This window comes from Pithys albifrons, chromosome 4, assembly GCF_047495875.1.
Source record: "Pithys albifrons albifrons isolate INPA30051 chromosome 4, PitAlb_v1, whole genome shotgun sequence".
Taxonomy (NCBI): Eukaryota; Metazoa; Chordata; class Aves; order Passeriformes; family Thamnophilidae; genus Pithys; species Pithys albifrons.
In genome coordinates, this window is record NC_092461.1 from 92,260,083 (window position 1) to 92,277,712 (window position 17,630).

A 17,630-nucleotide genomic window follows, 5' to 3' on the forward strand; every position below is an offset into this window, starting at 1 on the left:
GATAATGCACCAGTGGGATCCATTTGAGTGCATCTCTTGGAGTGGTTCCTATCAGAGTCTGAACCTTGGCTCTATCAGATTTCAGGTGCTACTTTCATGAGTCTGCTTTTCTAAGCACTTGGGGACTTATCTCACAATGCTGCAATGTATTTTTAAAGTGTTTTGATGCCTGTAAAAAAATCTGTGTGTATGGTTTGAGGTAGGGGAATTTTACCTTTGGCATTTATGTAAATAGGAGCAAGTCCAGGAATGCAAACATCTTTTTGTCCTTCACATTTTCACTCCTCAGGAAGAAAGCTATGACTTTCTTCTGTCATTCCAAAATCTTTCAAAATTGCTTATGAAAACCTTTAAGCTTTCAATCTCCCACCAGTCTTCTTCATTTCACAAAGGCCATTGTACTAATGAAAACAGTGTGTCTTTGTTTCTTCCCTTTCCAGTTTTGGTTAAGAAGGAAAGACTGAAGCAGTCTGCTTCCCGTGTCCTTACCCTTCTGATGAAATTTCATCCTCTGAGCAGGATGAACACTGACTTGTGAAGAGGGCAGTGGAGCTCAGTGTACTCGGTTTGTGTGGCAAGATTTCAGTAGTGGGGGCCTACAAGGATGGCTTCTGTAAGAAGCTGCCAGAAGCTTCCCTGTGACTGACAAAGTCAATGCCACCCCAAAGGTGACTCATACTGGAGCTCCCAAAGGCATGCACCCTTTGAAAGGGACCCACACTGGAGTAGTTGATGAAGAACTGAAGCCCACAGGAAGGACTTGCATTGAAGAAGTTCATGGAGGACTGCCCTGTGGGGGAGGGACTCCCCGCTGGAGCAGGGGAAGAGTGTGAGGAGTCCTCGGCCTGAGGAGGAAGGAGTGAGAGAGAACGTGTGATGAATTGACCACAACTCCTGTTCCCCATTCCCCATCTCCCTGTGCCACGTTTGGACAGAGGAGATAGAGAATTTGGAAATGAAGTTAAGCCCAGGAAAAAGGGAGAGTTGGGGGAGGGAAGGTGTGGTTAAGATTTGGTTTTATTTCTCATAATCTTGCTTTGATTTGATTGGTAACAATTCAATTAAATTTGCCCAACGTGACTATTAGTGATGATTGGTTTCTCCTAGTCCTTATCTCAGACCATGAGCCTTGTGTTATATTTTCCCTGCCCTGTCCAGTTGAGGAGGGGATGATAGACTGGCTTTGGTGGGCCTGTGGCATCGGGCCTGAGTGAACCCAACACAGCAATCACTTTGAAAATGACTTTGATTTCAGGGGATTTTAGAGATTTAGCAATTGGTTTTGAGGATTTGTAAGGCTAAAAAGATCCTGAAATACAGAATCCAACATCCTCTTTTTAATCAAAATTTCCAGAGAGTTTGGATCAAAAAGAATGAGAGATTTGGCTCCTTGATAAATATACAGGACATGCAGAACACCAGTCCACACACTGGTTTCTTTGTCCTTATTTGTTCATACATCACTTGTATAAAACCATGGAACCAGAGTTGCCTCCCAGGTAGTGGCCCTGTCTTTGTTAATATTACACCAGTATTTGTTAGCCCTTGGACTAGCACTCCAGCTTATATTCACAATAGCATATACTCTTCATGTTTCTAACTTGGGTTATAACACTGCCACAAAATCTGCAAGAGCAAAACCAAACAAATAAACCCTTACTCTGGAAGAGCAAAAGCAGAGAAGAGTGTATCTTCAAATAGGTATTTTCTTCCATAAAGAATATGAGTGTAATCAATTGCATTGGTATTTTCACTTTTTACAGCTCTAAATATTCTGTTTGAGTAAACCACTATGTGTAAATCATTAAATCCTACCTGGAATCTAATTGCATACTAGTTATAGTCATCCCTTCTCTCACATGGTCTGTACTGTGTTCTTTGTAAGGATAAGATCCCTGACTGGTGTAAATCAGTGCAGCTTTGCTGGCTTTGGCACCAAAGCAACCGTTTATATCCCTTGCCTTTGAGTTTCTAGATTTTCAAATATAACAATATTAAATGTTCCTTTGTATTCTGTCCTCAGAGTATGTAAATACTGGTTTCCAGAAGTGTCTTCTTGTAATATACCATTTTTATTCTAAAATACGAAAACATGAAAAATAAGAAACAGAAGATTGCCCGGCTTTCATGCCTCATGTAAGGACAAGACTTCCTCACTGTAGGATCAGTGATTTGAAGTTTCTGAGATATAGTTAATAGCTATAATTAAATGAGGGCTTGTGAATTAAGTCACAGTACATACAATTCCTCCTGGAGAAAAGTTGCGATTGTCAATCTGACAATTATAGGCTTACTGATATTTCAGTGGAAGTTTCTGAGAAAGCTATTATCATTCAGACAAAGGGCAGCTTTGCAGCAATTCTGTGCTAGCTATATCTTAAATAAAATAATTCAATTTCAGAAGAAAAAGAAGCAAGAAAGGGGAAATTTCAACCAAAATAGCTAAACCATAAAACATCCCAAATATATCAACATCTTTAGGTACTTTGAATATGGACAGTATTCTACTCTGTGCTATATACCTTATAAGCCCTCAGAGAAGGAATTAAACAAAACATGTTAGAAATGCTAACTGGTCTGATTATTAGAGGCATCTACTTGAACTGGTACAACAGCAATAGACCTGCAGAGACAAAGAACTAGTGGTAAGGGGTCGTTGTCCACATATGGTGTGCTTCAAACAAGCTCTAATTCGAACCAGTGGAAAGGGATCTCTTTGTACGCCTGATAGTACTTCACACATGATCCACGTGAAGATAACCAAAAGACCAGTTAAAAAAACCTCTCCTCTGATATGAATTAAAATGCTGTTGTATGGGCAGTCTCTGTTAATGTTTTTTGTGTAATTTGGTCTTTGACCAGTTAAATGGATGCATTCCCACTGACCTGTTCACATCTAGTTTTATAGAACGGAGAATTTTCTTCCTTGTTTATCCATTTTCATGCATTCTTTCATGTGTATACTTTTAGAAGAAAATTCACAGGAGTTTTTTCCTATTTTTTTCTCTTTTACTTTAAGGTATTTGGACTTCACCCTAATGCTGATATAACTTACCAGACTAATCTGGCTAATGAGACATTAAGTACAATAGTGAGCATCCAGCCCAAAGACAGCAGTAGTGGAGGAGGGGAAACCCGAGAAGCAGTGGTGCAGCGCCTTGCTGATGAGATGCTAGAGAAGTTACCTCCAGATTATAACCCTCATGAGGTATGTGCTCCTTTATAATACAGATGTTTTATGTGTGCATGTATGTATGTTTATGTTTTATGAGTTTTATTGTGCTTCTTAAATTTAACTGGCATGTGTTTTAAAAAGCTCTTAAAATTATGCATAGGGGTTTATAAGACTGTCTTGGTTTATTATCTAAAATATTTCTACATAAGAAGCATATGTTTCAAATGCCACAGTCCACCTAGTCACTTTAACTCTGAAGAGCCATTAAAGAGTTTAGAAAGTTCTTGGCTTCCTTAGTAGCTCACAGAAGGACCCCAGTACCTCTTTCTGAAGGACTATAGTGATTACAGCATTCTATTCACCTACTCCTATTGTGTAGGATATATACTACCTAATAGGACACATACCACCATAATGAAGAATGGATGCTGTCACTGACCTTTTCCTTTCGTGCCAGAGACTTTTTAGAGTTGGAGCCATTTGTTCATCTTTTCTTGCATTTTTAATTAACACTCTCATTAAATGGAGAAATCCAGCATAAAGATTCTTGTATCAGTTTGTAAGCAGGATCTGCCATCTTTGCAAGTGTTTCATGAACAGTAAATGTTGAAACACCTTTATTTCCATTATTTTATTCTTTACAATTTTGTTTTGCACTGATAGTGCTTTTTTTTGCCTCTGCTTGCAGTTCAAGCTTGTAGAGTGCTCAGTATGCAGCATTGCAATTTGTTATACATGCTTTATTTTCTTCTCTGGCCAATTTGCAATGTCCACTTAGGTAACAGTGGATAATAATCTTGGGGCCTTGGCAGTATTTCCTGTCTTCTGTTCTACTATTCATCTCAGATTGAATGTATCTTGTTTAAACAGCCACTTATGTAGTGTCATAATTCAACTCAGAACATCTCTTTTCATTCCCCTGTTGGCAAGCTACTTACAGTCTGCAACTTTTTTGATGATGTTTCCTAACATCTCTCTCAATATTGTTATTTTTTTATCCAATCCTGCTTATGTCTCTCTTTTTTGTCACCTGCTTATTGAGTGATTATCAGTGTTAGTAAATAAATAATTTATTTGTAGAATTTGATTAAGAGTGGGGTCAGTTTTCTAGTTTTCATATTATTATTAGTAGCAAATAAATATTAGAAATAACAAATAAAATGAAATATAGTAACTGTAATAATTAATAATTCTTAATTACCAGTTTATTAAAGGTAATATATTCCACCTTGGATCTTCACCTATGATTTACACCTTGAATTTTTATCAGTCCACTTATCCTTCCTATCAGGGTTAAGCTATTTTTTGGAGCTAGATTCTTCTAGTTTTATTCAGCTCCTTAAAATATTTCTTTCCATTTCCAGTAGCAGAATACTAAATGCCTGGGTAGCACATGTGCTTTTGCCATATTTTTAATATGTGTATTGAGCTACTTTTTTTCAATGTATTTGCTAGATCTTCCAAAGGAGTATTTCTTTATTCCCTTGTTAAACTGCCAACTCTTTTCCTCTTCAAGGATTTTCAATACATAGAAAACATCAAAAATTCTTACTGAACTTTGTGTTATAGCCAGAGAGTAGAGTTAACCGCAGGTTTTACCCCTGGGAAATTTGCACAGTGCCTTTCAGTCATGTAAAATACACACACGCACTTGTTTAATCCAAATTTCCCTTAAAATGGTTTGAAAGAATATTTTTTTCCTCTGGCATCTCTTCGGTTTAATCTTAGTCTCATTCACTCTCATCCCTTCTTGGTTTATTCGCTCAGGTTATGCTCACAAACCACACAGAGTAGACCTTCCCTTTACAGTCACTTTCTCAATTGTCTTCGCTTTGGACAAAACCACTTATGGAGTCAGGGGCTGTAGTTAAGGGCAAAGAGTCTGAAGGGTTTATTTTGAACATTCCATCCTTTACTCTTGTCTCTATTTTACTGCTGCATATGGGTATAAAACATACTTTACCATGCGACTGTATTAACAAAAAACACCACCAATTGTTTTCATTGTTCTTTCAGTCTCATCATCAAGTAGTATGACAAGCTATTATCTTTTCTAATGATCTGCCAATCATACATGCAGGGGTTTATTTTCTTATAAGGAATCATCATTATAATGATTCTCACAATTAGAATTTCCTTGCTTCTGTACTGCTTCTCTTACATCTTCTATGAGCTGCAAAAGAAACTTCTTTTGCCTTCAATTTTCTTGCCAGCTGTTCTGTAATGATTCAGCTAAGGAGATTTGAGTTTGTACAGAGGATGTCCTGTTGGATCTACTTTTTCCTTCTGCTTGTAAATGTGTTCTGAGTTCAGGATATAAGTTTGTTTCATTCTCTTATCAGTAAGTGTAGGTACCACCTCTTCTTGGTGTTATCTGGTTTTCTCTGGGTCTGTAAATCTTGATCAGTGAATTACACTTCACTCTGATTAATCACACCACTCTATTTACACGCTTCTTCAGTCTGCATTACTGATGGATAACATGGTACTTTTCCACAGAAACATCCAAAAAAATGTTGTATTTCTGTAATATGGTAGTCATTCATTTTCCCTATCTACATTACATCCTCTGGTCATTTTACAAGAGTTTATTATTGTAACAATGTGTTCCTCTGTATATTTCTTTGATTGTCTTAGCTGCACTACAACTTCAGATTTTACTTCTGCAGTGTTATGAGATTTGACATTGTTTCTTCTAATTCCTGATTCTTCAATATTTCTTTCTTCAGTCTGCCTAATGAATTTACCCTTTCTCCCATTCCCTAGATCTTAGGATGATTTGATCTTAGCGAATGCTTTCTTTGTTGAAAGGGAATTTCTCTTTTCTACCCTTAGTGCCCAGTTCCGCATCTCTGCTGTTGATAATGTGTCAGGAGTGTGGCCACATTGACCCAATAAGCACAAAAATCTGTATCAAATGTGTTTCTCATCTGAACTGTCACACCATTATTCTGGAACCTCTTAGAAAGGGTGGAGAGGGCTAAAGTGAGCTGTAAAGACAGCAAAATTTATAAATGAAAGTTTGCATAAACTGACTCCCTCCCTAAATGTCTAAAACACCAAATGGAAAAATATATTATGCTCCCTAACATATAACCAAGAATTTCAATAGTCAGAGCAGAAAATAATGGAGACTTTAGATACTCTCTGAGGGAAGAAGCAACAGAATTTAGTGAAAGCTACAATATGGCAAATGAAATTATGCTTGCAAGTATAAGGAGTGAAATGGATTATGTAATTACTTCCTGTGATGTCTGGAAAAATGGGAACGAGGTGAGTTCTGTTGTTTGTCAATTTAAGTTAATATTTGGTCATTTGGGACATTATTACATGCTAAATCGGTTTAACATATCTGAAACAAATAAAACTAATATCCTAAATTGTAAGAGACTGAGGGAATGTGTCAGAAGAAGAGTTTCTATGCATGCCTCATTGGATAACAGCAGTAAAAAGAGAAATATTCATTAATCCTAGCAGTGCAGCTTGGGTTTGCTTTTAGAAGAATACTGTGCTCCAGTAATGCCATGGCACGTCAGTCTTTGAAAATCCAGGTATAGAGATACTATCAGTAGAGAAAAAAAATTTAGGAAACAAATGAGGGTGATTAAAAGCAAATTCTCTTTGGGGAAAGAGGCAGGTGCCTTTGCTATCTTTGATCAGTTCTTGTGGCTCCCTTTAGAAGGTATGGAGTAAATTTGCTCAGAGCTAAAACCCCAACAGACTAGGTTAGGACAGATGGTACTGAAACCAATTATTTGCTGACATTCAGAGCTCTGAATTGTATTTTCTCTTGATACATTATGGATCGACAGAAAATTCAGGCTGTCACAGAGGGGCCTTCATTTCTCAATTATTAGCCTTTGGCAATGACTTCGGTATCAACTTTCAAAACAGGGCAACTGTTTTACTCCATGATGTATGCTGCTGCTTTTGTTGTGCTCTTGTAGTGCTTCTCACCAGTCAAGTAACTCACCCAAAAAGCTATAAACAAAATGAGTCACCTTTGTGTGCTTTCTCAGACTGCAGTTTGACACAGGTGATGGAAAAGCAAAATAAACCTTCCTTCTCACCTAAAACTGTCCTCATTTTTCTCTGAGTAAGAATTCTTCTTTCATGGCCCCTTTTGCTTCCGAGTTTCGCCTCACAGGTAACAGAGAGTTTAGTGGTAAAATGATTAGGTCCAGTCAGTCTGTGAGTGAAGACAGATGCAAGAATAAATGTCAGCCTGTCACACACAGACGTTTACAATGAAAGTGATCCCTGCAGCCTGGAAAACAGCAAGTAGGGAATAGCAAGTAGCAATGTTTTTTCCTTTAAATATTTTTTGTAGTATTGATTTCTCTGTAATGTCCACTATGGCTGTGCCATTAGCAAGTATTGCATGGAAAGAGGAGCTCCTCTGAGGACCCCAGGCCTTAGTTAGATGTTTTACTGGGGACTTTGCCCTGGTCTAACTCCAGTCTGCAGGGTGAACACCTGTGAGTGCCTCAAGTCCTTAGACTCCCTGAATCACACCTTTTGGGTTACTTCAATTTGAAGCTAAGCCACTTTTTGTCCCTGGAGTCTAGTTTTTGTGCAGATTTTTTGCTAACACCTCCCACCCACTCAGAAAGGCTATTTTGGGTAATGAGTTTTGCCTTTTGAGGTTTTTTCTGAGTCGGTATCCATCTCTTTATGTCTTAATAGATACAGCACTAGAAGTAAGTAATCTGATTGCTTGATAAGAATTCTAATACAAAATGAGTTAATCATACCTCAGAGTTTGTATTTAAAATAACCTTAGCAGCAAGATTTCCAAGAAATGCAGTATGTTACACCTAGTAAATCTCACCGCAGATCAGGGTTGCTTTGTATTCAATAAGGTAGGAAGCATGTAACTGGGGTTTTTTTGGTTTGGTATTTGGTTGTACTTTGTGCTCCAGACTGAGTGCTCTGAACATATCTAGGACGGATGAGCAAAAGTCTGCATTACTGGTTCACTCTTGTGCTGGTTTAAAGACAAACCGGCAGGAGAAATAGACCCACCACAAGAGAGATTATAAGTCAGAGTTACAATTTAATGAAAGATATTACCATAAATGCACTGACACAAAGAGAACTTGCTTTCAACTCACAAAACCCAGCAGTATAACCCAGTGTCCTAGGGCACAAACCCAAAGGGGTTTGTTAGCCCTTGTGCTGAGACCCATGTGGTTCCCCCAAATCCAAAGCAAAAGGAAGTGAGAAACCTGTTGGTGCAGGTGATGGCTGTAGTCTGGTCAAGAGCAGTGGTCTCCTGCTGTTGAGGTCCTGCTGCTCCTCTGGATCCAACCAAGTAATTTCCAAGGTCTTACCAACCACTTATGTACCCTCAGGGAGCACCCAGTCCCTCCCCCAGGGCAGGGACTCACACAATGGGTGATTACCTCTGGGAGCCAGGGGGTATTGTAGAACCATTGATGGCCCATTAGCAGCCACGCCCCCCCCAGCCTGGGTGTGAATGTGCTAATGACTCCCTGGGCAGCTGCTGCTAATGGCCCATTGTCCTTGGGGAATGAATAGAGGGGGTAGAATACACAGCTTTGATCACCCCCACACAGGGTTAGCTGGTCCCTCCTGCTGAACTAGGACAACTCTATTATTCAAAACATTATAGGTATTTTTTAGGTATGTGAAAGTATATCAGAAGAATGTTTAAACTCTTAGAATTGAGTTAAATTGTACAGTTATCAGTACAGTAATATTTTAGAATACGTATTTCATCTCCTCTATGTAGATTGATAAATACTAATATTTTGGTAAATAACACCTTAACAACATCTTCCATACAATTTTTTTCCTCAAATGGGAGAAGTTCTTTCACTGAATAATCCCCAAAAGGATCACACACTTTGTGTTTCTTATTTACAGTATAAAATGCATGGACTATATTCTATACGATTCCTTTCTTATTAGTGGCATGCACTAGACCTCCAAGTATTTTAAAAATCAATCAAATGTTTTTACTTTTTGGAAAGGGGAAGAATTACTGATTTGTGTAAATTTTTCAGAAAGCAATTTTCCCTGGATTTTATTTGGAAAAAAAAGCAGAATACTTCATTGCGTGGATTATCCAAAAAGTTTATTATCTCAGCTCTAGTCTTGTGATAGCTGATTTTAGTAATTTTTTTCTCTTTCACAGGGAGAACGCATTAAGTCAGTCTGTAAAATGTACTGTCACACTGCAAAGCATTAGCATAATTGGCTGGCACCTATTTCTTGGACATTCTGTCTGACAAACTCATGGGTCCTTGTGATTAAAATATGATGAATAACCTTGATGATAGCTGTCTCCAAAGGAGAATAGTACAGAAAGTTGAGAAAGTCTTTTATTGGTCTTGGAGTTGAAGCTTAAGAATTGGAAATTGTCAAAGCATTTACATATTTACACTAGTCATTATAGCTACTCAACTGCTATATGATGTTCACCTTGCAGACATTTGCTATCCAGTGTAATGATAAGATCTTCAGTAATGTTTACTGTGTGTATATAATGTAGAGTGTACATAATAATGTATACAGTGATATACATGAGTATTTCAGGAAGAATACAAAGAATATGCAGTGGACTTCTGGTCTTGATGAAACAGCACACATTATACCAAACCTTCTTGCTTCTACTTGGCTGCAGTGGAATTTTGATGACATTCTGCTCTTGGAAAGATAAGACTTTCTAACTCTCACTTCAAAATAGGGTCCTAAATTTTTATTTCAGCAAACTGATCCTATGGGTCAGCTCTGTTTGATAAGTTAGTGGCCATATAAGTATCTGGGTTTGGGATCTTATTTTGCTGTTTGAAATCTTGCTTTGATTCCCTTGCAGAATTTCACCTGCAGAGGGAATGAGTGACAGTGGCAAAGATCAGTGTTCAGGCTGCTTCAATATTTAAGATGATGCATGTGGCTGAGTGGTAGCAAGTACACAGAAAAGACCATTGGCTTTCTCAAAGTTGAGTATAGTGGGGAAAAACACCTTAAATTCTGAAAAATTGAGAATTCTGGTACTGCATGAGGAATAGGCACTATGATTTTTGTAGATGCCATTAAATCGTCTCTCATTCCCTGTTATATACAGTGATCTTTGATATACATGGAATATACAATGTATGTCTGAAGCACATTCTATATGCATCATACACTAAAGCAAGAAGGGAATGCTGTTGCTAGTATTGCTATGACATGTCCTTAACTAACACAGACAGCTGATTCCATTTTGAAAATTTTTCTGTTGAAGATGAGTGAAACTGTTATCTGTAAACACTAAGAAGGCCAAAGGCTTCTTCTTGCAAAATGCTGCACATAATGGTGTGACAGATTTCTGTGACATCTGTATTATTTCTGGCAATCTTGCCTCTCTAGTTAATGTATCCATGAGCATCTTGCCTTATGAACAAGTCACATGCTACTGCAAGTAGCAGCTTTTACATATCCTTGTGCTTGTTAAGTGGAACTCCATTTGTTGCATTATTTCAGCTCAGCAGGGCAAGGAAAGGTGAGAAAGTTCACTTAGCACAATTTGGAAGTATGAAGAAGTCACCATCAAACATGCTTTTGTATAGCACATGGGGTTTTCTTCTTTTAAGATCTAAAACCCTGCAGCCTAAAAAGGACAAAAGGAACTGCTGTGTCCCTTCAAAAAGAGGGAACTTTCCCTCCTTGCAATGATAGAGGAGCTGGTTTTGGTAAGCTAATCAGCCACAGTGTGCTAAATCTTACAGTTGGCACAGGACTTGAATGGCCATCTGTTACTAAAAAGTTTCTTTTCTGAAAATATTTTTGCTTTCAAAAATTAATGCCTGGGAAACAGGAGATTAGATTTTATGATCATTGCACTATTCTTATTTAGGTGAAAGCTCAGCTTCAGAAGATGGGAGCTATTCAACCAATGAACATATTTCTCTGTCAAGAAATTGACTGCATGCAACAGGTTCTATCAAGAGTTCGAACTACACTGACTGATCTCAAACTGGCTATTGAAGGTAAGTTAGAATGTTAAAAATCATAATTAGGGTGCAATAATTATTACTAACAGTTGTTTACACTATATACACTATATAACTAAATAAATCTTTCCCCTCCTTTGCTTCCTTTCTCTTTTGTTCCCTCCCTTCCACAGTTTTTCTCTTTTTCTCTCTCTTTATCATAGGCCACTAATTCTAGCCCTTAAAACCTTCTGATTCCGTCTCTAAGGACACTCCACATAAATTTATTCTTCATGCATGTGCTCCACTATTGCAGTTCATGTTCCCCAGCACTGCTACACTTCTGTGATTCTCTCTAGGATCCCTACAGAGTGCAGAGGAGCTGAATTGCGTGATTAGGCCCACAGGCCACGTACGAGAGTCATTTATGAAATTAAGCTGGGACATAATGATGTAGAACAAGGTAGAAGTGTTACTGCTAAATAATTGAGAGACAGGGCACTCAGGAGGCAAGGTAGTAAAGTCTTTAATTTAAGGTGAGGTTTTCGGCGTTCATGAAACTGGTTATACCAAATAGCATGTCTCTAAATGGAAACTGAAATGAGTGGCAGTGCCAGAAAAAAGAGAGAGATAGGGCTCTTCTTTTAGCCATCACAGGAGACAGGCAACAGCACTCTGTGTCTCTCAGAGACAGGGTTATTTGGCTGAAAATGAGCAATGGTGAATGTAGTTTAAAAATCAAGAGTACAGACAACTAGAAGCAGATGGAAAATTTGATCAGAAAAGGAGTGAGGAAAAAAGAAGGAATGATGATGTTACCGTCTGCTTTTTGTTTTCACTTCCCATTTTGCTCATCTGCAAGAGCTGAAATATCAAGGAAAGAAAGTATGCTGTTGCTCAGCCAAGTTTCTTAACAATAAATTAAAATGATGCAGTAATGGTTTTGTTCCACTTGTTAAGATCTCACCCAAGTCTGCTTGAGAGGCAGAAAATATCTGAGACAGGAAACTGTCCCCACAGGAAGCAAGTCAGAATGCCTCAAAACTAGTTCCTTATGATGGAAGTACTGTGATCCGTCTTATTAGCATTTTCTAGTCTTTTGATAGTATCTTTCATAAAGGGAAATTTTAAAAAATTTTTACTTTTGTTACGTATGAATCAAAAGGAATTTTTCCAGCCCATTTGTATGAAACACTAAGGCAAGAACACATGCTTCAGAAACATACCTACAATCTAAATCTAGGAAAGAGGTTCATAAATGTGCCCAAGGCTAATAAGCTTTCATATCCCATAATAACATATGCAAGAATCAAACTAGAAGAAATAATTGTCCTCTGTTTCAACACTGAGCTGAAAGTTCCCTGGCATATGTGAATTAGAGTCCCTTTTCCAGTAAAATTATGTTTTCCATCCAAGAAAGTATTAATCTTTCCTTGATTATGACAGATATATTCAGATTCTCAATTTGTACAATGGTCTACAAAGGGATGGATGAGTAACATAATTTATTTGCACTTCATATTCAGTTCCACAGTGGGCACAGTCATCTGCCAGATGTTTAATCAAGTTAATGCTGTAACTCTTGTGCAACTCTCTAAAATGTAATTTTCTTAGGCAAGTTAAATATAGTAAAAAATTGCTCTGAAAACAAAATTGGATGTATGGTTAACAATAACAATTAATGGCTTCTGGCAGGATAACATGGTAGATGTTTAATTAAGGGATGGAAAGAACATTTAAAACCCCAAACTCTCTTATGCCAGATTCTCCCTCAAAACTAGTCAACTGCACCCTCAGATCATCTGAGGTGCTTCTTTGTCTTTATAATGAGGTAAACTGATCTGTCTGCTCAAACAGCTCATGTGACTTTTGACATCTACTCTGGCTTTGGCTTCATAAAGCTATTAAGGCCTGAGCACCCAGATTTAGCAGGTCTAAACTTTAAAATCAGTTTTGTGTTTAAGAATATAGTCCATCTTTAGGTTGTGTCATGTACCTTTCTGAAAGTCAGTCTAATTATTTGATTCTGCAGCTTGGATGTGACTAGATGAACCTTGTCATTCTGATGTTGCTCACCAAGATACACTGGAGGTGATGTAAAGCTCTCCTCAGGGAGAGCCCATGTGCAGCTAAACATGAGGGATGTAGAGGGAACTAGCAGAGCCAGTTCTGCTGTCCAGAGGGCAGATTAAGCAGTATTCAGCTTTTAGGAGGGGTGAGGATGCTCAGCATGTGTCTGACATGTTTGTAGGCAAACATGCCCACAAGCCTGCATCTCTACCAATAAATTCTGCTGCCTGGAGTGACACCTTTTCTGGGTAAAATTGTAGTAATTAGATTGTAGCTGCACTTCGTACTGTCACTTATGTCCCAACCATTACTTCTGTTTTAATTACTTATTGATTGTCCGGAATTTATTTCACAGTTGGTTTAATACAGAGCTTCACCATTATTCAGAAAACAGCACTGATGGTTGGCCTCTCAAGAGACCTAAAATAGAAGCTATATTCCAAACAGGGAAAGATTTTCAGAGGCACAGAGCAGTAAGACATTAAGCTTCCACCACAACTCCACATCCTAATGGTTATGAACAACAGATCCTGAGCTCCTGGCAGAAGGTGACCATATTCCTTGTAGGACTGTACATGAGCTATAAGAGTTCCTGGGTACTTACCTTCTGCCTGTGGCAGTGCAGAAGCCTCTGGCACAGAATGCTGATACGCCGTGTTCATGCAGAGTGGGTACTTCCAATCCCCTCTCCCTCTAGAGAAGACAGTGTCTCTAAACACAGTAAAATGTATTGACCCATTCAGTTATTCTTAGCCTCTTAGAATTTGTTTGAGTTGAGTTTGTTCAAATGTGGCCTATCTGTGAGATATTGTGGGCCTCTCTTTATTTCTTCGTCACTGAATTAAAGAGAGGCAAGCATTTTGATGACACCCTGGTGTGTCTTTTATTGGTGATGGAAGGGAGAAGAGAGATTCTGTGGGAGCTATCCCTAGTCCCCCTTGAGTGTTTTCCATGAATCAAATGGAGCATACCTGTAGTAGCACTCAAAGTGGGTATGGAATCCTTGGCAATGGAAATAAGCACAGCTTATAGTTTGGTTTTAATCCTGGTTCTTTTTAACCCACTCAATATTCTGTTTAAGGGCTTCTTGTGAAAGAAACCAATGCTTAACTTGTTTATTTGTATCTAGATTGTTTTGGTTATAAAATTGCATCCACTTGGCCCTGGTTTCTGGTACCTTACAGCTTTGTATTTTCAAAGTAATCCTTTGTAACTGCCTACTTCATGAACAAGTGAAGACCATCTGAGAAACCTTGGATATTTTATTCTTTCATGTCATATATGTGCCACATCATCACAGAACTCCCACTGCTATTTGTGCAGTACTTGCAGAGGTAGGAGAGAGAATTCCTTTTCCTGCTAACATATTTCCTGAGAATACGGCAGGTCTGCGGCAATGTAGTCCTACATACATTATAGGACTCATGGAGAATTTTTATGTCGTCTACACAAACTCGTGTGTTAAGCCAGAGGTAACAATGTGCTACTTTTCTTCAACTCAGAATACCAAGGTCTTGAACGTAGTGTTTGTATCATGATGCTGCAAGAAATTTCTGGTCTTTGTATGTAGCACCTTAAAAGAGGATATAAATGTAGGCCAGAAGAGTCAAAAGAGGTAGCTGGTACTTTATTTTAACATACATGGCAAAAAACTGAAGCTTAGGAAAATAGTCTTGCCATAGTGCACAGGAAAGGTAACTTCCCACAAATGGAAGAAATATTAATTAATTCCCACTGTCTGGATAGGTTCTGTTTTGACTTGTAATGCTATAAGACTGCTAACACTTAAAACAATTTTAGTAATAGACTTTTGGACTGAAAGATCTTGGTCTTGGCCTTACTAAGTCTTAGAGGATGTGTGCGTGAGGCTTGTAGGGATCATCACTTTTGGATGAGGATTTGGTTGGAAAATGTTTAAGGGCATTCAGTGAGAACATTAATGGAATGTAACAATGGGGAAATCATTTGAGGAATGGAGGGGATGAATCTAGTATGTCTTGTGGCATAGTTACTCTTGGCTCAGCAGCTCTCATTCATTATTTACTTCTCATCCTGATAAGAATGCCAGAATGCATCCTGTTGTCTTTCACAGCGTGGCATGTAATTTCTGGACTTCTTAATAGATGTTACATATACTTGTCATGATGCTGGCCAGGACAACTGTTTAAAAACACACATTGCACATTAAGGACAAAGTGCAGATATAGTTTATCTATCTGTTGTATTACTGTAGCTCAGGGTGATGATTTGAATTACTTTTTGTGGTAGAATTTTGCATGGATTTTCATCTTCAAATATTGCTTTAAATTTTTTATTTTCAGTCCTTTGGTGAGTACAGTGAAGAGCATTTAGTACTGGAGCTGCTAAGTTTTCAGAACAATTTGCAAGGTTACTTTCAAATTGTCTTCTTACTGACTTAGGATTTGTGTTCTTTTTGATGTGAAAAATCACATGCTACTGAAGTGTCTCAGTTTCTTTCATCTCTTCTGACTTTAAGAATTAAATCAGAGTATTCTGAACCAGAAAAGGAAGGTGGGAAACAAAAAGAAAACAGAACAGGGGCAAAGGTTAGGTGCACCTGGAGAGAATATCAGTCTATAAGTGAAAAACTGGAGAGAGCATCGTGCATTGCAGGGTTCCGCTGCCAGATTTACTCTTCCTGTTCTGGAGACCTGGAGCAAAAGGTGGTGACAAACTGTTGAGGTTCTTGGAATTATAACAGCATGGTGGAGTTAATGAGCTTCTGAGATCTTCCTGGGAATCATCTTCAAATGCTGAAGTGTCCAAGCACTGCAAGTGAGGAAAGAGGGAAATACCCAAAGACCTGAAAGAACTGCCTGAAGCAAAGAAGCTGACTTCTATCAGCACAGCAGTGGAGGTCAAAGAGCTAGCAGAACCATACTAAAGCTTGCAAAACAACAACAACAAAAAACCCAAAACAAATCAAATTAAAAAATTTTTAGGTGTGGGGAAACATACATTAGCTTTCAGAGTTTTCATCTAGTACTCTGTATACCTTGTACCAATGGATGTAATAAATAAAGCTTTGGAGAAAACAGGCAAGTTAGCTGTTGTCATAGGCCAAAAAAGAAGGAAAACTTAGGAAGTTACAAACAAGGTGGTATTTTTAATATGTTCAGCGAAGAAGGGGTTGCAGCTTGGTGGTCGATGCAAGGTATGACTGCTTCAATAACAAAGCTGCTTGTTTGGGAGGTGAACTTGAGTGGGGATTAAAGGCTGAAAAGACCAGCTTCTGTAGCTGCAACTGTGACAGTCAATAATGGACTGATGCTTTCACTGAGCTTTTTCCTCCATGTATTGTTCAGGCTAGCTTGACAGACTCACTGTCTAGCAAGTATTGTCCTCCAGGGGTACTCTCCAATCTTATTATAATGATATCAGCTATTGGCAAACTGTACTTTATGCAGAAACTAGCTTTTTCTCATCTCATTTATATCCTACATAATTATTCTAGTTATTCTTTATTCACATCTCTGCCTGTGGGAAGAGAATCAGTCAGTGGACTGAGGCTTTTTTTGGTTCATGCTGGAATTTAAGATCCTTCCTTTGTTCCTAACCTTATCTACTCATTTAAATGAGATATGCAAGTTTTCTAGTCCAGATACATGCTATCAGAAACGTGAAATTCAAAATATAGATCCAAATTTTACAAATTCTACAGTTTTCAGATTCAGCTTGTCCAAGGTATGGTAATGAAAAGGAGCAACTCCATGAAATAATACAAGCTCCTGATGTAGTCCATTCAAAGCATTATATCTACTGAATCAGTTTGGTTTGAAAGAACAGACTATTTGCTTTAATTATCAATAAAAACTATTTATTCCCAGAACTGAGAAGCTTTATTTGGGTTGCTCACTACTCAGCAATTGGATAGATTTAGATGTGGTCTAGAAGGGAGATGGTATAACTTTAGGTCAATGAAAAGGGGAATTCTAATTTCCAAACTGTGTATACTGTGCAAAGTATAGTTACAGTGCGTATTATTCTTTAAGCATGGAAATGCCCTAATGTCTTTATCTGACCTGTCCCTTCATCAGTTCTTTTCAGATGGGCTTTATTCTATTCAAGAAAGGGAATATCCTGAAGTAACTCCACAAATAACCACGCTATAAACAGCTGGCCTGATTAATAGAACATTCAAGACTGTCATGTTAAGTTCATAGTACATTCAGTCTTTCCAGTGCTCTGAGCTTCTCAGAAGTTAAATGTGAGAAGCCTATGGTATTGTACTACTCACTCAATTTATCAAATACAGTTTTTTTGAACACCTGTATGGCCTTTTTCCAGGAAGATGCCATTATTTTTCTCCTGTGGTACTGATTTTATTTCTGACAATTATTTTATTTTAAAATTATTTTTTTTTTATCAAAAGATTCTGTCTGCAGGAATGCATCCCAACACCCACAGATGTCATTTAGTACTGA

General features: G+C 38.0%; 1 protein-coding gene across 1 annotated transcript in view; it reads left to right on the top strand.

Annotated features, from left to right (window-relative positions):
• The window catches only part of LOC139670992 (dynein axonemal heavy chain 5-like), a 151,398-nt gene that overhangs the window by 125,369 nt on the left and 8,399 nt on the right, over positions 1-17,630 (top strand). Inside the window, exons 72-73 of the mRNA XM_071553150.1 lie at positions 3,020-3,208; positions 11,040-11,172. Coding sequence (XP_071409251.1) covers positions 3,020-3,208; positions 11,040-11,172 — 322 coding nt within the window. The remainder of the gene's footprint in view (positions 1-3,019; positions 3,209-11,039; positions 11,173-17,630) is intronic.